This window comes from Quercus suber, unplaced genomic scaffold (assembly GCF_002906115.3).
Source record: "Quercus suber isolate HL8 unplaced genomic scaffold, Cork oak 2.0 scaffold_507, whole genome shotgun sequence".
Taxonomy (NCBI): domain Eukaryota; kingdom Viridiplantae; phylum Streptophyta; class Magnoliopsida; order Fagales; family Fagaceae; genus Quercus; species Quercus suber.
This window is the reverse complement of record NW_027069956.1, coordinates 124,398-146,816: the sequence shown is the minus strand read 5'-3', so window position 1 is coordinate 146,816 and position 22,419 is coordinate 124,398. Positions and strand designations below refer to the sequence as shown.

Below are 22,419 nucleotides of genomic sequence, written 5' to 3'. Positions count from 1 at the left end.
CTAACCTGACATAGAAGCGTTATGATTTTTTAATAGGAGGATTTTTTAGGCTTAATCCATGGGATAGACGTTTGGGCTGATTGCCTTTCAAAATACATCTATAATTTATTGGTAAATTTGAAAGATATCCATTGTTCAGCTTGTTGGTTGGAAGTAGTTGGAGACTTGAGTTCAGACTTAAATGGGCAAGCAGTTTATATGCCATATGGGATCATTTTCGACTGGCTATGGCATAGTGGCAGTACCACCTTCTATACAATTAGTTGAAAATGTCATGGCTAGATTATCTTCATAGTGACAAAAGATGAACTATTATACTGTACAATCATATAATGTACTTTGACATGCAAACAAATTAGACAACGAGCTTAATTTAGTACCTTTTCCACATTTTCTTCACCATCAAACACTCTCAAACAAATCAAAAAACAATTTTTATATAAGCCACAGTGCACTCGGACGAGTAGCATATAAATGGTCATCCAGTACTTGCAAATTGTCAGTGACAGTGACGAGTAAGGGTATGGACGAGCATATGTGCATTAACTCCAGGCAGCAATCAATAACTGAGTAATGAATAGCGCAAAACCGTTACCATCGTCCAATAATGCAGAATTAAGGACTGGTTACGAACAGAAAACGTTAGAGTTAAATTGCAATCATTAAGCATTGTTTACCAGCTGCAACATAATGGTTTACTGAATATTAACTCAATCTAAGGCTATATAAAGCTAGGAAAAGCAGGTAAAAGAACATGAACACACAACTACTATACAAATTACAGTTTTTCCAGATAGAATAATCTAACTCAAGCATCGGAGGGTCCTTGGCAGGCCCTAAACCAATGCCCTTATCTATTGAATGCTTTTTGTGACACAGGTTTTACAGGTCGTCCATTATACTAACGAGGAGCATACTCATGAGCCGCAGTTTTCTACTTCATTAGTTTGGCGCTGTCTGTGAGAAACGACTGAGTTGCAATTTTCTCAGGCAAATCATCGTATCTCTACCAACAAAGTTCCTCAAGACACATGGACACTTCTACTTCATCACCTCTTACAGACCCAACCGTAATGGCCTAACAAATTCAAGCACTCACTACTAACGTGCAAGAATTGACGAAACAAAATGAAGAATTGAAGCGAACGGTGTGCCGTGGGACTCCGACTATGTCGCAGTCTCGATGTAATCGTAATGACAACGATGATGAGGCCCATAGTCTAGAGAATAACAGATGGGATACTTCCGAACATAACGCGCAGTCAACTCGTTGCAGTGATCAAATGATGAAAAACATGAGAAAAGAGTTGGACGAGGTCAAGAACGCCATGAAGGGAAAGACAACAATGAACCTGGATGGCATGATCAAGAGAACCGACTCACCCTTCACAGCTAGTGTTCTAGAGTACCCCTTGCCTCCCAAATTTCGTCTCCCTCAACTAGAGGTCTATGATGGCACTAAGAACCCTTTGGACCACATAGGAGCATTCAAAACAATTCTAAGTCTCTGGAAACGACTGAGTTGCAATTTTCTCAAGCAAATCATCGTATCTCTACCAACAAAGTTCCTTAAGACACATGGACACTTCCACTTCATCACCTCTTACAGACCCAACCATAATGGCCCAACAAATTCAAGCACTCACTACTAACGTGCAAGAATTGACGAAACAGAATGAAGAATTGAAGCGAAGGGCGTGCCCTAGGACTCCGGCTATGTCGCAGTCTCGATGTAATCGCAATGACAACGATGATGAGGCCCATAGTCTAGAGAATAGCAGAAGGTATACTTTCGAACATAACGTGCAGTCAACTCGTGGTAGTGATCAAATGATGAAAAACATGAGAAAGGAGTTGGACGAGGTCAAGAACGCCATGAAGGGAAAGACAACAATGAACATGGATGGCATGATTAAGAGGACCGACTCACCCTTCACAGCTAGTGTTCTAGAGTGCCCCTTGCCTCCTAAATTTCATCTCCCTTAACTGGAGGTCTATGATGGCACTAAGGACCCTTTGGACCATATAGGAGCATTCAAAACAATTCTGAGTCTCTAGCAGACCCCAAATGAAGTTATTTGCAGGACATTCCCAGCAACCTTTAGGGGAGCAGCACGGGTATGGTTCAGAAAACTGCCCGCGGCGTCCATTGCAAACTTTGACTAGCTAAGTGACTTCTTTGTCCGTCACTTCATTGAAGGCCAACGTTATAAGAGGCCCACTTCCTATTTGCTAATTGTGAAACAACAGGAAGGAGAGACCCTAAGGGAATATGTGAAGCGATTCAACAAGGTAGTCCTAGAAACTGATGAGGCTAACGACTATGTGATAATGACGACCTTCAAGGTCGGGCTGATCAACCCTGACCTCGTTTTCTCCTTAGGGAAAACTCCTCCAACCTCGATGACGAATCTGTTGTTTAAAGCGCAAAAATACATGAATGGGGAAGACGCGCTGATAGCAAAGGGATTGACGGGCAAACGAAAGAAAGGTGAAGGCACAAAGTCCCAAAGCAAGAAGGAGTGCAAAGATAGTCTTACGAAAGCTAAGGCTAGCAAAAGTAGTCTAGAGGCATCATCAAAGAAGAAGCTAAATTTCACGCCATTGATAATGCATGTAGACAAGATTCTCATGCAGATAAAGGACGACCCTGCCTTGAAATGGCCTAAGCCATTGAGCTCGTCCTCAAAGCGAAGAGATCCAAAGAAGTACTATCACTTCCATAAGGACCATGGTCATTATACCGACGAATGCAAGGATTTGAAAGAATAGATAGAAGAATTAATCCAAAGGGGGAAGCTCCAAAAGTTTATTAAGAAAGACTATCAAGCTTGCTAGCAAACAGAGGAGAAACCCACTGACGACCAAAGAGAGGAAGATCGGGACAATCTCAAACCTAGCGTAGGAGAGATAAGGATGATCACTGGAGGAGCAGTCGTTGGAGGATCATACAAGTCCCTGAGGAAGGCGGTGCAGAGGCAGGTGAACAACGTCCATGTTAACCACCCAATGGCAAAACATCATCGCATTGGGAATGACTACATTGTTTTCTCCGAGCAAGATGTGAAGGCGATTAGGCAGCCCCATGATGACCCCCTAGTCATTATGCTAGCCATTGAGGGGTTTGACACTAGAAGAATGCTAGTGGATAATGGGAGCTTGGCAGATATGATGTGTATGACGGATTTCTAGTAGATGAAGTTGTATCCAAAACGCCTCAAGCCTTTCGGATCTCTATTAGTTAGCTTCAACGGAGACCATGTATATCCAAAAGGCATAATTTCATTACAGATTACAACAGGGACCTATCCCGCTCAAGTGACGAGGATGGTAGACTTCTTGATCGACGACTGCCTTTCATCTTACAATGTGATTCTTGGGCGACCAACTCTTAATCGCCATAAGGAAGTAACTTCCACATATTGCTTGAAAGTGAAATTCCTGACCCCTTACAGAACTTGAGAAATCATAGGGGACCAACTTTTTGGCTCGAGAATGTTACCAAGTGGTCCTGACATCTGGAGAAAATCACACTTGGATGGTAGAAGAAGAACCACCCAAACCTGTGGAGGAGGCAAAAAATGTAGTGCTAGTAGAAGGAGATCCATCCAAAACCACCAAGGTAGGAAAGGAACTTCAATAGATTTTGAAGGATGAGTTGGTGAAGTTTTTGAAAAAGAACTTTGATATCTTTGCATGGAGCCATGAGGACATGCCAGGGATCGACAGATGAGTGATAGAGCATAGTCTTAACGTTGACCCAACAAAGAAGTCCGTCCAACAGTAAAGACGAGTATTCACTCCAAAGCGAAATAAAGCAATCATGGAAGAGGTGGAAAAGCTTTTAACTGCTGGGTTCATTAGAGAAGTCTACTATCCAAAATGGCTTGCTAACGTTGTTATGGTAAAGAAGTCCAATGGAAAATAAAGAATGTGTATAAACTTCACTGATTTGAACAACGCATGTCTCAAAGACAGTTTTCCCCTTCCTAGAATTGATCAGCTTGTTGATTCAACAGCTAGCCATGAGCTACTGAGCTTCATGGATATTTTTTCAGGTTATAACCAAATCCTAATGAAGGAAGAAGATCAGAAGAAAATTGTGTTCGTCACTAGCCAGGGCTTGTATTGCTAAAAAGTCATGTTGTTTGGATTGAAAAACGCAGGCGCCATCTATCAAAGATTGGTGAATCAGCTGTTTAGCAAGTAGATAGAGAGGAATATGGAAGTCTATGTAGACGACATGCTTGTGAAAAGTAAGGAATCTAAAAACCATCTTGCAGACCTTCAAGAGGCGTTCGATACTTTGAGAAGGTATAAGATGAAGCTCAACCTTGCGAAGTGCCTTTTTGGAGTCTCCTTAGGAAAATTCCTAGGCTTTATGGTATCTTAGCGAGAAATTGAGGCAAACCTAGAGAAGGTCAAAGCCATACTTGACATGGTATCTCCCAAGACAGTTAAGGAAGTGCAAAGACTAACGAGGCGCGTAGCAGCATTAAATAGGTTTGTCTTAAAGGCCACTGACAAGTGTCTTCCCTTCTTTAAAGTTCTTAAGCCTGTCAGTAGAAGGAGAAGATCTATTTTTATATTTAGCTATATCACAAACAGTTATCAGTCCAACTTTGATTCTTGAGGAATCCAAGATACAAAGGCCAGTGTATTACATAAGTCAAGCCTTTCAGGGTGCTGAAGCAAAGTATCTATGCATGGAGAAGATGGTCTTTTCATTAATCGTGGCTTCAAGAAAGCTTCATTTGTATTTTCAGGCTCATACCATTATAGTTATGACAGATCAACCAATCTGAAAAGCAATAAGCAAACCAGATGCTGCAGGTCGTATGGTCCAATAGGCGACTAAGCTAAGCCAGTTCGACATTGAATAAGGCCAAGAACAGCAATCAAGGCATAAGCTTTAGAAAATTTCATTGCAGAATTTACTCTTCCAGACCTTGATCAAGAAGCAGAATATTGGACAATTTGTTCAGATGGCTCGTCTGTAACAGGATACAGAGGCGTCGATGTCATAATGATGTCACCAGAGAATGACGTCCTTAAATATGGGGTTCAGTTCCAATTTTCAGCAATAAACAATGAGGCAGAGTATGAAGCAGACCTTACCAGCTTAAGGGTTGCAAGAGCCTTCGGAGTCAAGAATGTGAGATTGAGGTTTGATTCCAAACTAGTTATTGGACAAAAAATCAACGAATATGAAACAAAGGAGGAAAGAATGAAGAAATACCTACAACTAACGAGCCAACTCATTGACGAGTTTGATAACGTTAAACTTAAGCTAATACCAAGGGAAGAAAACTCTGCTGCTGACAAAATTGCTAGAATGAAAGGCTTGCTCATGGAGGTTCAGACAACCCCTAGTATTGATAGATTGCAAGCCCTTTCAATCCAACAACAAAGTAACTGGATGGAACCAATCATATCCTACATTAGAGACGGCCAACTCCTATTTGACTCATCAGAGGCAAAGAAGGCCAGAGTCTGAGTAGCAAGGTTCATTGTTTTGAACGGAGAACTCTACAAAAGAGGATTCGCAATGCTATACCTAAAGTGTTTGGCCCTCGACGAAGCAACGTATGTGCTACGAGAAATACACGAAGGTGTCTGTGGTAATCATTTTGGACCTCGATCTTTGGTGGGAAAGATGATTAGGGTAGGTTACTTTTGGTCAACTATGCAGAAGGATGCAGCTGAACTTGTGAAGAAACGTGATAAATATTAGCAGTTTGGCAACATACAACATATACCTAGGGAATTACTGACGAGCATCTCCTCACCTTGGCCATTTTCTACGTGGGGAATAAACATCGTCGACCCACTCCCTTTGGGAAAAAGGCAAGTGAAGTTTCTACTTGTAACCATTAACTACTTCACCAAATGGGTCGAAGCAAAACCACTAGCAGTAATCACCAAAGACAAGATACAGACCTTTGTTTGGAAGAACATCGTCTGTTGGTTTGAGATCCCTAGGATGATCATATCTGATAATGGTCGTCAATTTGATAGTCAAAAATTCAAGGAGTTTTGCGCAGAGCTAGGGATACAAAATCACTACTCGTCACCTGGGCATCCACAAGCTAATGGGTAAATAGAAGTAACAAAACGTACTTTGCTTAAACTCATCAAAGCACGACTTGAGGGGGCAAAGGGTGTATGGCCTAAAGAGTTGCCTGGGGTATTATAGGCTTACAAGACAACAGGGAGAACACCAACAGGAGAAACTCCATTCAAGTTGGCCTTCAGCATTGAAGCAGTTATTTCAAGTGAGATAGAAGTCTCCAGTCTTAGACAAGCTCATTACAACGAAGGTACAAACAATGACGAACTGAGGCTCAGCTTGGATTGTTTGGCTGAAGTTAGAGATGAGGCAGCCTTGAGAATGGCTCAGTACCAACAAAAAATGCAGAAGTACTACAATCAGAGGGTAAAACTCAAAAAGTTCAACCCTGATGACATGGTGTTGCGAAAAGTCTCCCAAGCTACTAGGGATCTAGTGCAGGAGAAGTTAGAGCCTACTTGGGAAGGTCCATAATAGGTTGTCCGTTACTCCAGACAAGGCAGCTATTATTTGAAGGATTTGGAAGGTAATCCACTTCCTTGTCCTTGGAACGTGGAACATCTCAAGAAGTACTATCAGTAAAAGCTATTGTCTGGTCTAATAAGCTCTGTTTGTAAAAGCATCTCGCTTAACGACACATCAGATAAGCAACATTTAATTGTTTTTTCTAAGTATTTTTTTTTTCCTTCAAGTGTTTTGTTAAAGCTATTTTTAGTTTGCTGTTTCCTTGTAATTCCCTCATATATGAGGAATGCATGAAATAATAAGGTTTGTTCAGGCATCCTTTTTTTCAATAAAGCTTAACAAAGTGTCAAAGCTAAGTTTAATAACGAAAAGGAAGTATCTGAAATCTAGCAACAAGTTCAAATCACAAATGTGATAAGAACACGAATGGTAAAAGCTCGAATGACGAGTGAAAATCATAAGTGTAGTAAAAACTCAAAAAAGGAGTCAAAATAACAAAATATGGTAAAAACTCAAAATGAGAAGTTAAAACCATAGATGTGGTAAAAACTTACAAGATAAGTTAAAATCACAAAATAAGATCACAAAAGTGGTAAAAACTCACAAGATGAGTTAAAATCACGCCATATGGTTAAAACTCAAAATGACGAGTTGAAAATCATAGACATGGTAATAACTCTAACAATGAGCTGAAATCACAGAAAATAGTGAAAACTCAAATGAAGAGTTAAATTATTAAGCAAGGTAATAAAAGAGCAAGCATGAATCATAAGAACTTCAAAGTTCAAAACAAGATAAGTGCATTGTTTCTAAAATAAAAGCCTTAAAATAGGAGGCACCCATCGTTTCTAAATTTAAAGCCTCAAAATAAGAGGCATCCATTGTCTTTAAAATGGAACAAAAAGAAAAGATTACTTAAATTTTTTACTTCAAGGAGCACTGACAAATTCCTTAACACGGCCCGCCTCTGTTTGAGCCTCGTCATTAGCTCCTCCTGTAGCAACACCTTCTCCCTTAACAACCTTGGTAGCTTCAGCAATGGTTTCACCTTCCTTCTCATTAGCCTTGTCAGCAAGGATCTCAATATCAATGGCTTTAAAGTCCAAATTCACAAAATCAGCTACATGGCTATGGTGCTTTGTCATCCACCGCAAAGAAGCTCGAAGCTCTTGAAGTACTGCTCGAACTGCATATTGAAGAAGCAATAAGACTCCAGGAACTTGGAAATCAATTTCTCACGTTCTTTGTCCATTGTTAGGAGGGTAGCTTGAACTTCCTCGTCTTTCTAAATGAGGAGCTTTTTCTCAACCTTCAGTGCTTTTTTCAGTTCTTTCACTTTCTCCTTGGCCTTGGTCGACTGATCCATAGCTTCAATTAGATCCTTCCTCAACCTTGAGCTTTCAGCCTCAATAGAATCAACCTTAGAGTTGGCCACCACTACCTTCTCCCCGCTGCTCAAGTAGTCTGTCGTTAAACGAAAGGACTCACTAAGAACCTAAAAAAAATAAAAGGGTTAGTAATTTTTAATAGGTGTAACTACTTAATGAGTAATAAAGAAACGTTGAGTACAATACCTACACTAACTTGTGAATATGACGGCTAATTAGTTCATGAGAAGGGATGGACAAGAGACCCTTAAGCTCGTTGTCAGTGACAATATTATGAGCTCTTTTAAGGGCAGTAGTAGGGTCGTCCCAAACACTCTTGCCAACCTTGGCCTTCCCTTTAGAGCATGTGATCAGAGGGCTAAAGGTCACCATCTCGAGAGAAGGTGTGGGAGAAGAAGGAGTGCCAAAAAGTGTCTAGAGGGTAGGAGTCTCGTCCTTCCCTTCATCCAACCTGCGTTTCTTTGACCCAATGGTAATAAGGAATAAGGGTTCATTCTTCAAGCTCTTAACATGGGCATACTTGTCTTTGCTGTACCTAGTAGCCATTTCTGCAAGAAGAAGGTTAGTAGGGTGGAAATCTATAAGGTAAGACAAGAAAAGATGAAGGATTAAAAACCTACCCTTCTCTTCCCCTGCAATTTTCTTCAAAATGTATGTAGAAGGCTTGGGTCCAAGATAACACTCGTACAGACGACGAGGGTCAACCAGCTCATCGAAATCGTCAACAGTGAGGGCAAACTCAAGGGCAGCCTTAATTCGTCCTTGGTAGCGTTCCTGCAACAAAGGACAATCAGCAACTAAATAAAAAAAATTTAAAAATAATCAAAAGAGCAACAAACTAAAAACAACATGTTTAATGGTGAGTAAAAGAGAGATGCATCAAGAGAAGGAATTTCCCATTTCCGTATCAACTACAAGACCTCACCCCACAGGTCGTTTAACATGGTTTCCCATCTAGATTTAGAAATGAAGAAATATCGTGACTTCTAGTCACGAAAGGAAGTAGGGAAGCTACGGACAATTCTAGATTCCCTATTCCAAGGAAGAAGTTCAAAATACCCATAATGGGTGGAAGGCTTCAAATGATATAGGTAAAGAAACTCATTCAGGGTAATCATGTCTCTATCATGGACAAACACCCAGATCAACATACAACCAATGATCATCCTCCATGTGTTAGGGACGAGCTGACCAGGTGCAACATTCAGAGCAAAAAGGAGTTGCATAATAAAGGGATGAATTGGAAAACGGAGGCCACATGAAAAAGTAGTTTCGTAAAAACTCACCTCACCATGGGCAAAGGTGCATGCTTTCTCATTAGGACGAGGTAATCTTATAGATACCCCCTTAGGGAATTGAAACCTTTTACGAATAGATTTCAAATGTCTCGACTCTAAAAGGCAAGACTTAGAGAGGGCATGAAAGGGGATTGAAGACGAAGGAACTTTAGAAGAAGAAGAGGGTTTTGAAGAAGAGGAGGGTTTTGAAGACGATGGAGGTTTTGACACCATGATTTCAAAATCTTTATCAGAGGACTCACCACTTGATGGCAAACCAGTTTCTAACTCACTGGACCTAACTTCACTATCTTTATACTCTATGGCAGTCATCTCTAGATGATGGGCAATTAGAGAACGACGGAGCAAAGGGTAAAGGCCAATCAAAACAGGCTTGAAAGCCCTATAGTCTCGAGGAACAAATAAACCTACGTGGGGATGGCGTCCGCCAAAAGACTCAAGAAACACTCCTAACCTAGCAAAGAAGAATGAAATAGAGGGAGTTTCCTTCCTAATGAAATCAAAATCAACCATTAAGGGAGAAAAAAGAGTCTTACCGAACAGAAGGTGCAGTAACTCTCTTTTAGTTTCAGACTCCAAGCTTGGTGTATAATAATCAAGAAAAAGAGGAATATGAGAAGGCTTTTTAATAAATAAAAAAAATTCAATGCGCAGGAAACTCAAGGAAAACACACATGCGTGGCCAACACAAACATGGAACGTGGCGATTAGCAGACGAAAATATCGCCCCACAATAAATATGATGAGATGAAGATCTCAGGGCACGTACAAAGTGATCTGCCCAAAACAGACTTTACATATTCCTTAGCTCGTCCAAACTATGGACGACAAAGGAATAAGGAGGGCAACTGACGAGTAGTATATAAATGGTCGTCCATTACTTGCAAACCGTCAGTGACAGTGACGAGTAAGGGTATGTGATAGGCCACAAACTGAATGACCCCTTGTGATTAAACCAATTAATTAATTAGCCAAGTTATTAATTAATCAATTTAACATGCAAATACGTGGAAGCACAAACAAATCACCAAATAACTAAATATGCAGCGAAAATTAAATGACACGGTGATTTGTTTACGAATGGGGAAAAACCTCATGGCAAAAACCACATCAGGTGATTTTCAGGTTACCACTCCCGAAACTCCACATTATCAAATCAAGCGGTTACAAGTAAAGGAATTCCAAGTACCTTATCAACCTACAGTTGAACCCTTACCCCAATACCCAATTAGACTTGATCTGTAGCGACAGTTCCCACCTTTGATGCACGGCTCCCAAGTACGTGACTAACCAATGTGCGGATCCCAGTATGCGACTTCAAAACACCAACTTGAGGAAGAAAAGTTTGTTGCAAAGTTCTTCAGTTCATCCTACACGATGAAGATCAAGAAGATGCTTAGTCCTAAAACCCTATGGTGCAAATACACAGCAACTTCTTCAGAGAAGATGAACTAGGTCAAGAACTTCGTCTTTGATCACAATTTGCTTGAACAGAGATTGCTCAATGCTTTTGCAACTTGTGTCACACTTGACGGCTCTTAAAACAATCCTTTTATATGTTTAGAGTTTGGAGAAAAGAAGGCCCAAAAGCATATTCATGGATCCCAAGAAAATCATATCAGAAAATCTGAAATTTTAAATCTCGACAGATAGCAGGTGTCGAGGTAGCTATCGAGCAGATGTCGAGCTTTAATGAAATTGCACTTTAGCTTACTTTTTCTTGGACAGACATGATGACTTCAACACTTGAACTTGAAACCTTATTTCTTGAAGTATTAAAAACACCTAGAACTACCCAATTACAAGTAGAGTGCGTTTTGTCAAAGAATTAGCCAATTTACATAAATAAGTGACATATGTTCTTAACAAGTGAAAACACATATGTCCTAACAGTATGGACAAGCGTATGTGCATTAATTCTAGGCAGCAATCAATAACTGAGCAATGAATAGTGCACAACCGTAACCATTGTCCAATAATGCAGAATTAAGGACCGGTTACGAACAGAAAACATTGGAGTTAAATTGCAATCCTTAAGCATTGATTATCCAGTTGTAACATAACGGTTTACTGAGTATTAACTCAGCCTAAGGCTATATAAAGCCAGGAAAAACAGGTAAAAGGACATGAACACACAACTGCTATACAAATTACAATTTTTCCAGAGAGAATAAGCTAACTTAAGCATCGGAGGTTCCTTAGCAGGCCCCAAACTGGTGCGCTATCTATTGAGTGCTTTTTGTGACAGGTTTTGCAGGTCGTCTATCATATTGATGAGGAGCATACTAATGAGTTGCAGTTTTCTGCTTTATCACACTCTATAGTTCATGGTCACAACATCCGGCACTATTGTGAATTTCTTAAGGGATATATGTCACAAAATTAGCTAGCCGACTTAATTAGTATACATTCAAGACCTCATAGAGCCATCAACAGCTGCTAAGACTAACCAAGTTAGAATTAAGACATGCATCTACAGCTTCACCGACGGTGAGGAAAATCCACCCTCTGCCAAGTTTATCTAAAAAGTTGGCCAACTTCAGCTTGTGAATTACCTGCTGCCTTGGGTTGGCCATAGCTAACTGAAAAAACACAAATATTTTAAAGGTTAGGAACAAAATAAACTGAAATATCGCAAATCCTGAAATGCAGTTCAATTTCTTACTTCTATGCCATGAGAAACCAACTCTTTGTGCAGTTCCTGTAGTGCAACAATTCCTGAAGTGTCAATGCTCATCATGTCTGTCATAAAAGGAATTCAATTTGGTTAGTGATATATGATATCATTGAAACAGAATTCAACTTGGTACCAGATATCCCAGTGTATAACACTTACTGGACATGTCAAGGATTACTGCTTGAACACTTTCCCTTGCATTGTCTTTCATTTCATTTTCATGTTGTGTCACCCACCTTACTATCCTGAAATAAGTACCATACATGGATTAAGTTCAACTTGCACCACTTCTGTGTCTTTTTTCTAATGGTACACAAATAAATGCAAAAATTGCAGTACCTTTCTCTTACGAAATTGGCATTAGCGAAGCATAATAAGGAAGAATTGACACGGATAGTTATGATTGCTGGAGTTTTAATGGCCATCGGATATTGACTGATGTCACAGAAGATATCTGTTCCAGGAAGTCTACCTAGTTCTTCTATGCCAGGGCGAATTGATTTTAGTAATATTTTTGCAAATGAGATTGCTACCTGCACTCCGAAAATCACAACCAGAGTTAGAATAATTGGCTATCCCATTCCCATACAATGAATATTTTTGTATACTGCCTACAAGAAATAAAATATTTCACATTGAACAAAACTATGATCATACTTCATCCTAACATGTAGTCACTTTACTGAGAACATGTTCAGTACAGAGCTCATTGGACTCCTATCCTAGCTCATCCAAATAACTAGGCAGATTTTGAAAGTGGTGCATACCAATCATGAACAGAAGCTACATGCTAAAAGGGATGAACCAAGTCTGCTAATCAATTAGGCCTAAGGATAAAATAGTGTGAGCACCCGCTTATCAGATGGCAGTTGCATAATCCAACTCAATTACGTAATTGAACTCGATAATCATAAGACTACTGGGTTCTTTTAAATTAAGCATTAGATATTTGGAGTTTATCTATCACTATTCTACTACCATGAATCAATTATTGTTTTAATTTGTCTGCTACTACAAGTTGGGTCCTATTTTAGAAGTTGGGTCCTATTTTGGGCAGAAATTGTCTCAATAATGTAAACAGGAATTGAGTCAACACGTTCACAGTGAAACACAGTCACAAGACTACTAGATTCATCCAAACCGAGTATAAAAATATTCAGAGTTTATCTAACATTATTCTACCATCACGTTCACAGTGAAATACATCAGTCACAAGACTACTGGATTCATCCAAATCGAGTATAAAAATATTCAGAGTTTATCTAACATTATTCTACCATCATGAATCAATTATAATGAAGTTGTCTGTTACTAAAAGTCGGGTTCTTTTTTAAGGTAGAAATTGTCTAATCATGTGCACAGCCGAACAGAGAAATGAATCCATGCCAAAACTCACAGTGGACTAACAAAGTTAAAGGGTAAAAAAAAAAAAAAAAATGTAGTATACACATTACCGCAACCATTAGGCCAATCTCCACTGATGCAAACAGGACCCCAAGAAATGCACCAAGACATGCAAGAAAATCCATTTTGTCAACCTTCCAGATATAGAAAGCTTCATTTATGTCTATAAGTCCAGGAAGAGCAGATAGAATGATTGAAGCTAGGATTGTAATGGGGGTGAAGTACAAGAGCCTAGTTAGCAATTCAAGTGATACAAGCACAGTAATGGCCATCACTATATTTGATACCACTGTTTGACATCCTGCACTGAAATTTACAGCTGTCCGTGAGAATGAACCTGCAGAAATTGAACAAAACCTGTCAAATAATTGATTTATGCATCACTAGGCTTTTTAGCTTGATTGGATATATGGATTATTGCAGTGTCCAAGATAAGTTTTTAAGAAAGAAAAGGAAAAAGCCACAAGAAGAGCTCACCAGTTGCCACATAGCATGATGTTAAAGACCCTGCTATGTTCATAAAACCCATGGCTACCATTTCTTTGTTCCCATCAAGATGGTAGCCTCTAATGGAAGCAAAAGATCGGCCAACAGCAATGGCTTCCTGAGGTGAATGATTGATAATCATTAATAAACTTAATAGTCAAAATTAAAGTATAACCAATATAGCCAAGAGGAATGAAATCACACCGTGAGAGCAATAATTGCAGTTATTAGTCCAACTTTTGCTGCTTGTCCAACATGTGGACCGTGGAATTGTAACTGATTAACTGAACTTCGATTCACGCCTACTTTGATGTGTTTTATTATCTTAACTCCATGCTTATCAGCTTTGGTCAAAAACACTATCAAAGTGGATAATATAACTGCTATAAGAGGAGCAATAGTAGGCAACCAGAAGAGCTTTTTGTTTCTTCTGCCCTGCAAATATGACATGATTATAATTTGACTAAAGAAGCAGAAAAAAAGTGCCTAAAGAAATGGGAATATTGCTAGGATTCAATTGCTTACTATAAACCTGGCGAATAGGAGGAAGATCAGGAATGAACAACCAAGGACAAAGTTCAGAGGAAACCACTGTCATTGAAAGAGCAAGGCAAAGATGGAACTATCAAAGTTTGTAACAAATCAGTGAAAGCACATTAAGACTAAAGAGAGCAAAAATAAGAGGCCCCTATTCCAAAAAAGAAAAAGAAAAGAACCATGGTTCTCATAGCAGAACTTACTTCACTGTGAAGTGATTCAAAAACAGACTCTAAGACAGATACTACGTCAGTTTTGTTGGTAAAGTGACTAAACCCAAATAGCCCTTTTAGTTGTTGAAGACCAATGATAATGGCTGCACCCGCCATGAATCCAACAATTGCAGCATGTGAAAGAAAATCAATAAGGAAGCCCAATCTGAGAATATTGAAAGATAAAACAACTTGTTAGGAGAAGCAAATACAATAAGGAGCAAGTGTCATATTACAAGAAAAAATAAATGTATCTTTAAAAGGAATAATTACCTGAACATTCCGAACACAGCTTGGAAAGTTCCGGCGAAGAAGGTAACCGTGAAAACAAGATTTCTGTAGGCAATGGGATCAGCCACAGGATCTTGTATATTTGGAACCATGGAAGACATCAGAATGGACACTACGGCAACTGGTCCAATAGCTAGCTCTCTTGAACTCCCCATTAGAGCATAAATCAGAGGTGGGACAACGCTTGTGTCTAGTGGAATCAACAAACATAAACTTTCAGGCTAACAACATTAGAATAATTCCTATTTGACACAATTGTTTCTTTCTCCTGTGGCATATTGCCGGGTCTGAAAGAATAATACATAGAGAAACTTAAAAGCATAATATACAGCACTAAACTCAGCTCAGCAACTTACATAGGCCATATTCAGGATCAAGTTTTGCTAAACTAGCATATCCAATACTCTGCAAGAAATTCCATACAACATGTATACCCGGAATTAGTCCATGAAAAGACCTCTCATAATGTTCTACTTAACTTAGTAAGCAAACTTGATGGGTTAACTTATGTATATACCTGAGGAATGCTAAGACTAGCCAGTGTCAAACCTGCCATCAAATCGCTTTTAAACTTTGATGCCTTGTAATTCCTTCCCCACCTGAGGATTGGAAATAGACCCTGCAGGAATGAAGCAGCATAATCCCTTGGAGTTTGCTTCTTGGAAGATGAAGAGTGCTTTTTTCCATGAGGGAACACTGTCTGTTTGATTGAACTTATAAGCTCATAACATAGAGGTGGTGGATCAGGAGAATTGAGAACCCATTCAGCCCTCTGAACTGGACTAGAATCCTCTATGTCCAGCTGCTTCTCCTCTATACTGAAGGTCTCAATTGGAACTGAACCCATGGTTGTTTGAACTTTGAACTTCAAAAAAGTTGAAGTGTTTGGGTGAACTCTCTGAGTTACCTGTTATATACTGATATGTATGTCTCCTTCTTTCTTTTTTTTGATAACCTGTTGTATGTATACCTCCAGAGTTAGTTATATACCTACCCATTATAGTGTAATAATAAAAATTTAATGTAGATATTGGGTCATCTTAGAAAGTGCTTGACTTCTGTGCAGTTGGGAAATTCTAGGGGTCATTGTATTTGGCTGATGTCAAGGGCTGCAACTTGCTTAATGCTTGTGTTCTTTTAACATGGTTGAAGGGTTTAAGAATCGAATATTTTACTATTTCATGAAAAATGTTCTTCTTTTGCTTCAATCATTAACTCTTAATTGTTACAACTCACCTTTCAGTAACTTGTCATACAATTTTAAATAACTTTACCTAAATCATTATTACTAATTTTACTTGTAGTTTTAGTTATGAAGCATACTGTCAATTATGAATAGCTCTTATCCATAAATTACTGTAAATTGTTAACAAAAGATGCCCCTAGTGTATGGATGAGTTTGGCATTAGCTTTTAACATTAGCTTTTAGTCTTAAATACAGCTTTTTTAGAGCTTAACATTTTCTCCTTCTTCTTCTTCTTCTTCTTCTTCTTCTTCTTTTTTTTTTTTTTTTTTTTTTTCACTGTGAAAAAAATAACAAAACATAAAGTTCATCACATCCTGTCATGCAGGTCTGATCCTTTTTTTACCCCCCCACAATAAGTGGGTGGTAGCTTTAATATCATTAAAAGATTTCTCTTCCCCAAGCCGGTTTCATTTTCGGGGTGGAACGGGGTTGGGGGACCATGCCCCCTCAAGCATTTTAGTGTATTAGTAGAGATTTGGATTCCATATATGCACACCACATAAGTAGCTTCACATAATCAGAATCATAACAAGAATTCAACAACCAACATTATAATAATTGAAGCTATTAAAAATATAGATTTTTTTTTTTTTTTTATGATTTTGGTAAATTGTAAATTACACCCCTAAACTTTGGGAGTGTTTGATTTTATAACATGAAATTTCAGAATTTGGATTTTATCTCTTGAAGTTTGGGAGTGTTTGGATTTTACACCTTAATGTTTTAGAATTTAGATTTTACCTCCCTAAAGTTTAGAGATATTTGAAATTTACACCTCGAAATTCTGAAATTTGAGGGTGTAAATTCCAAGCACCCCCAAACTTTAGGAAGTAAAATTCAAACACCCCTAAAATTAGGGAGTAAAAGCCAAATTTTTAAATGCTAGGGTGTAAAATCCAAATACCCCAAATTTTAGAGGGTATAATCCAAATTTTGAAACTTTAAGGTGTAAAATCCAAACATTCCAAACTTTAGGGGTGTAATTTGCAATTTATCCTTAAAAATTTGAATACGGAACAATATTTAGTGTCATTTGGGAACAACTTATCTAACTTTTTACTGAAAGTGTGCTAAAGTATACTTGTATCTTGAAAAAAGTAAGAAAATGTGGGGAAAAGATCTTAGGAGACAGTCTTAAGGAGCGTTCCTCTCACAATATGTGTTAGGTCTAATCTTGACGAGTTTCATGATTATGTATCTTGTTTAATGTCAGTTTTCAAGTACAGGATCAAGTTCCAAGATTTAGCTCAAGAGAAAGCAATTACTAGACTTTCAATGACCTTTGATCAAATCTCGATCAATCAGGACAAGCCTCTCGACACCCTTTATTGAGACTTGCTTGATCAACTAAAAAAGATTTTTTAAGTGCACACTTGGTAAAGTGAATGAGGATTATGAGAGGGAAGGTAATATTTATTGTTAGGAATAATGTGTTGTAATAAAATAAATAAATCGATTTGTAAGTTTGGTTGTGAGATGTAACATTAGGATAAAACTTAAAATTTATTTTAGGAAATATCTTATTCATATGATTATATTTTCTTAAAAATAATTTTTTTTTAAAAAATTTGAGAGAGAGATGAATTATTTATTATGATTTTTTTTTTTTTTTTAAAAAAAAAAAAAAAAAAAAAAAAAGACAAACTATAGAAATAATTATTACATTCTAATATTTATTACACTTTATCAAACGTGCCCTGAGAGTATTGTCATGCACTATACAAAAGAAAGTAAGAAATCCTAAACATTTACTCACCATAAGCCTATGAATACAAAAAGTAGTTTTGAAGACATTGATTTCAGTCGGTAATCAAGGGTGAAGCCACAAAGTCAATCATGGTAGGTGTTTATTATGAAGATTAAAAGAATTGTTACATACCTCTAGGATAGACTTGCCGATTTATTCACGTTGCCAACCAAACCTCTATGTTATTGCTCAAGGTGGTGCTTGCTACTAGACAAAGAAGAAAGAGAGAGCGAGAGAGATACAATATTCACTAATACTATCAAATTACTTAAGGTAGCCAGCCAACCAATATAAATGGTTGCAATTCCATTATAACATCCATCGTCAAACATGCATTAATGTGGCCAACTTCACTATTAAAACATGTCCATTAATGGCCAAACAGTTTTGCCAAGTAAGGCTAATTAAACATCTAAAAGTACGTTTGGTACACTGAATGAGAATTATAATAGGAATTATAATATTTATTATTAAGAATAAAATGTGTTGTAATGCAATAATTAAACTTATTTATTAGTTTGACTGTGAGTTATAACATTAGAATGAAACTTAACATTTATTTTAGGAAATTTCTTACTCATACAATTATATTTCCTTAAAAATGGTTTTTTTTTTTTAAATTTAAGAGAGATATGTATTATTTTTTATGATTTTTTATTTTTATAATTGTTAGATATATATGGAAAGTTTATTTATTTAGAAATATATTAAGTTTTGAAATTATTACACTTACTAAGGAATAACTAATATAATATTTTAAAGAAGAACTGTTATTTTAAAGAATAGCTATTCATAAGGAATTATTATTAATTGTAATAAAAACATAACTAAACTAAAGAATAACTAAACTATAGAAATAACTATTACATTACAGCGCCTATTACAGTCTACCAAAAATGCCATAACAGATATCAAATCTTTAGACATTCCTTGTAATTATGAACAATGTTTAGTGAAAAAATTTCATATTAGAAGAGTCCAAGTGACTTGGAATAGATAGTGGGTAATAGGCTTTCGATGAGGTAGAAATTAAGATCAAGGATTTGATTTTGTTGTAAACTTCAATTTTAATAGGAAAAATCTTCTTAGAGTCACGGTTAATCCCTCTACTGGTTTTCTTTTGGATGGGTCGTAAGAATTTTCCGCTTTGTCACCAAATAAGTTGTGTTGTTTACTTTAATACTTTGTCCTGAGTTTCTTTTCTTTCTTTCTTTTTTTTTTTTTTTGTTTGGGAATCCTTTGTCATGAGTTATCTTACGCCCTTTTTAAACATCATCTTATACTTAATTATTTCAAATCTACATATCCTCAAAGCTTAAATCCATTCATGGATTTCCATTAATAAAAAAACATTATACTTTTCACAATATATTCAAGCCATTTAAAAGAAAAATAAGGAACTTTTTTAGCATATCCAAATAAACCAATATATATTATCTGATACAGGTACTACCTACGTGGCAGGCACAAGCAGTAAAGCCCGAATGGGGAAAACAAGGTGTTGACGACTAGATCAACAAGAAGGATATGTTGTGATGGCACGGATTGAGATTAGGGCGACTGCTACATCACTTCCTTTATAAATTTTTTTTTACATTTTTTTTATAATTTTAACTTTTTACTTTTTTAAAAAATATATTTTTTTATTTAATGGTTGAGACTTTCAATTTCAATTGTTCATTATTATTGCATCAGGTGCAATATCTTAGGTATTACATCTGATTTCAATCCGTTATTGCATATTGCAATTCTATATAAATTAAGGAAATCCCTAAATGTTTCAATGTACAAATAGAAAACCCATTATGCTTATTCTCTATTGTTCAAATCATTTAGAAACTTGGTCCCTAGGGACCAAAAAAAAAAAAAAAATGAAGAAGAAGAAGAAGAAGAAGAAAACAATATGAACTATTTGCTTCTAATTCTATTGCCCTTTAATCATTTCAGCAATAAAAATATGCTCACAAATAAATTTGTAAAGTTTTGTACAGATAATGATACTCATGGAAGGTACGTACGCAGGGCTGGTTGGATTTACGAACTTAAAAGAAATATTAAATAAAACCTTAAAAAGGTAACTACTTTGCACTCTATTAAGTAATGAATTATTGTTGGGCAAGATCCAGCATCTTATGATTTGTAGATATGTACCCCCTTTTTTTTTTTTTTTTTTTTTTTGTTTCCCACAATGTTTCCTCAAGACTTTTAACCAGAGACGTGCAGGTAGCAGGTTTTTTTTTGTTTCCCACAATGTTTCCTCAAGACTTTTAACCAGAGACGTGCAGGTAGCAGGACTCGAACTAGGGAGCACACCTAGTCAAGCCTAGTACAAACACTTTGAGACCAAAGCTCAACCAACTTGGCCAACCCCTTGGGTTTAGATATGTACCCTTAAGATAAGAGGATATATCAAAATCCTTTTTATGGAAAGAGATTTTCCACCAATTTTTTCCTTTTGACTGATCCTAATCTTATTGACCCAACACCTACTATAAACTAAAATAAAACTATATGCTAGAAGCCAAAATGATTGTTTAAAATAATATTATATTTTTTTCGCTTTATTAGTAATCAATCAATACATGCGTGACTTCTTGTCTAATAAATGGGCAACTAATGAGTTGACAATCTACTGTTGGTACTGATCAAGTGAAGGTTCCTTCCCTTTCTCAAAAAAGAAAAAGAAAAAAAGTGGAGGTTCCCTCCGCCAACCCAAGCTGACCCCAAAGTAAAAAAAACAAAAAAGGTCAGTCCCATGACTTCTAATCTTTCATTTACGCGGCATAAAGTGGAGGTGGTGTGGGGTTGATCAATTGATCAATCAACACTAGCGTGAACATGACTATTTTCATACTCAATTTTATAATTGGTGTTATTATAAAGTGAACGAAAAAAAATTGTGGTTGCTCTAGTTAATAATGAACAAAAAATATCAATCACTTACAGCGCACAAATCAACCAATTGTAAATCTAAATAAACGATCGAAGCGTGTCTCAGAATTATTCGTAATCAAGTGACACGTCATTTGACCAGCCTGCCACTGTCAATTTAAAGTCTCAGTATTAGTGGGGAGACCCAAGTCAGGGAAAGACTTTGGGAGTTAAAGTTAGTCAACTGAGCGGGTAAAATGTTATTTTTATCATAGTTTAGGATTTGGACCTACAACAAAGGGGTTTGGGGACCCGCGTTCTTCTACCGCAAAGGCTACGTAATGTTCTTGTAATATAAAATTATAACCAATGCTGGGCATATGAGCAAGTGATTGAAACCTTGAACATCCGTAATATAATTAAAAAGCAGAAAGCTCTCAAAAAAATAATAATAATAATAATAATAATAATAAAAAGCAGAAAAAGTCTTTCAAAAACGGCAACTGAGCGTGTGAAATGTTCTTTCACTTAACAAACCCCCCCCCCCTCCCAAAAAAAAAAAAAAAAAGAACAGAAAAGTTAAGTTGTAACCATGAACATCCTTATCAAAGAGAGGTCCTTCCAAAACTATCATTTTATAATTTATATGACCTAATTATCTTGCCATGCATTATGAATTTCTTATTTATTTCGAAATGCTACTTGACATGCAACAACACAAAAGTAAAGAGAATACAAATTCTCTATAACATTTTTTTGTATTCTATATATTGTATTCTCCACCAATCATAATATATTATGTGTCTTTTTTTCCTTTTCTTTTAATATTGAACTTCTGTTATTTTATAACGAAATTAAAAAGAATAAATGATAAATTGTGATTGAAAGAGTATAAAATAAAACACAAAAAAGTAATATAGAAGATTTGTATTCAAGAAGGGACACTCCCCCCCCCCCCCCTCCCCCTTTTTGGAAAAACTGATGCTTGTCCCATAAATAGAAAAATGCTGGTTCAATATAATGCATAGTTTATAATTCACTCAATAATTTAATTGAATATACCAATTTTGATTACCATATCTATCAAACTGTCAACTTTGTTTTGGTGAACGTTTTGATTTGTTTATTGATATGAAGTATTATTTTGATATTGATTTATTTTGATGAAGGATGGACTCACGTTGGAACCAAGGGAGCCATGACCTCCTTGACCCTAACACCCCCTTCTTTTCTTTCCAATTGAAACATTTTTTTAAAATAATAAATAATATATATATATATATATATATTTACTTCTTAGAAATTTAATTAGTTCGAGTAAAACGAATTTCAGTTAGCCTAGTCCTATCACTTGTGGCCCCTCTAAAAAAAAAAATTTCAACATTCAACACTTAAAAATAAAAAAATAAAAAAAATAAAAATTATGACCACGAGAGGCACAGGAGCTCTCAGAATAATATTAGTGCTAAATAAATTTTCTTCCCTATATAGTGACATATATATTCCCAAATATTATGACCACGAAGAAAGAGATGCATTTTGTGACTTGTGAGCATAGGCACTATTGTTTGTACTATATATATCTAGAATAATATGAATAGGTTGGGTGTCATCCTTTTTAACCAAAAAACAAAAGAAAAAAGAGGGCTGGGTGTCATCCTAGGATTAGTGGGCATAGAATATATATCTAGAATAATATCAATGAGTAAATCCCACCATTAATGTGA

General features: G+C 36.7%; 1 protein-coding gene across 1 annotated transcript; it reads right to left on the bottom strand.

The window, feature by feature from the left end:
- Nucleotides 1-11,234: 11,234 nt before the first annotated feature.
- On the bottom strand, nt 11,235-15,901 carry LOC112016256 (low affinity sulfate transporter 3). The gene is made up of 12 exons (XM_024048776.2): nt 15,346-15,901; nt 15,185-15,233; nt 14,811-15,018; nt 14,529-14,703; nt 14,314-14,379; nt 13,993-14,223; nt 13,780-13,906; nt 13,353-13,639; nt 12,238-12,431; nt 12,058-12,143; nt 11,887-11,963; nt 11,235-11,803 (listed from the first exon to the last, which is right to left on the bottom strand). The coding sequence occupies exons 1-12, from the start codon at nt 15,673-15,675 to the stop codon at nt 11,651-11,653; spliced, it is 1,983 nt and encodes a 660-aa protein (XP_023904544.1). The 5' UTR covers nt 15,676-15,901; the 3' UTR covers nt 11,235-11,650.
- Between the last annotated feature and the right edge of the window lie 6,518 nt (nt 15,902-22,419).

Bases quoted from the DNA above. Each gene is read 5' to 3' on its own strand.
- LOC112016256 (XM_024048776.2), bottom strand. From the start codon at position 15,675: ATGGGTTCAGTTCCAATTGAGACCTTCAGTATAGAGGAGAAGCAGCTG. The intron at 14,704-14,810 runs GTAATTATTCCT...CAATATTCTCAG, and splicing joins GCTGTGTTCGGAATGTTCAG to ATTGGGCTTCCTTATTGATT. The intron at 13,640-13,779 runs GTGAGCTCTTCT...CAATTTCTGCAG, and splicing joins ATCATGCTATGTGGCAACTG to GTTCATTCTCACGGACAGCT.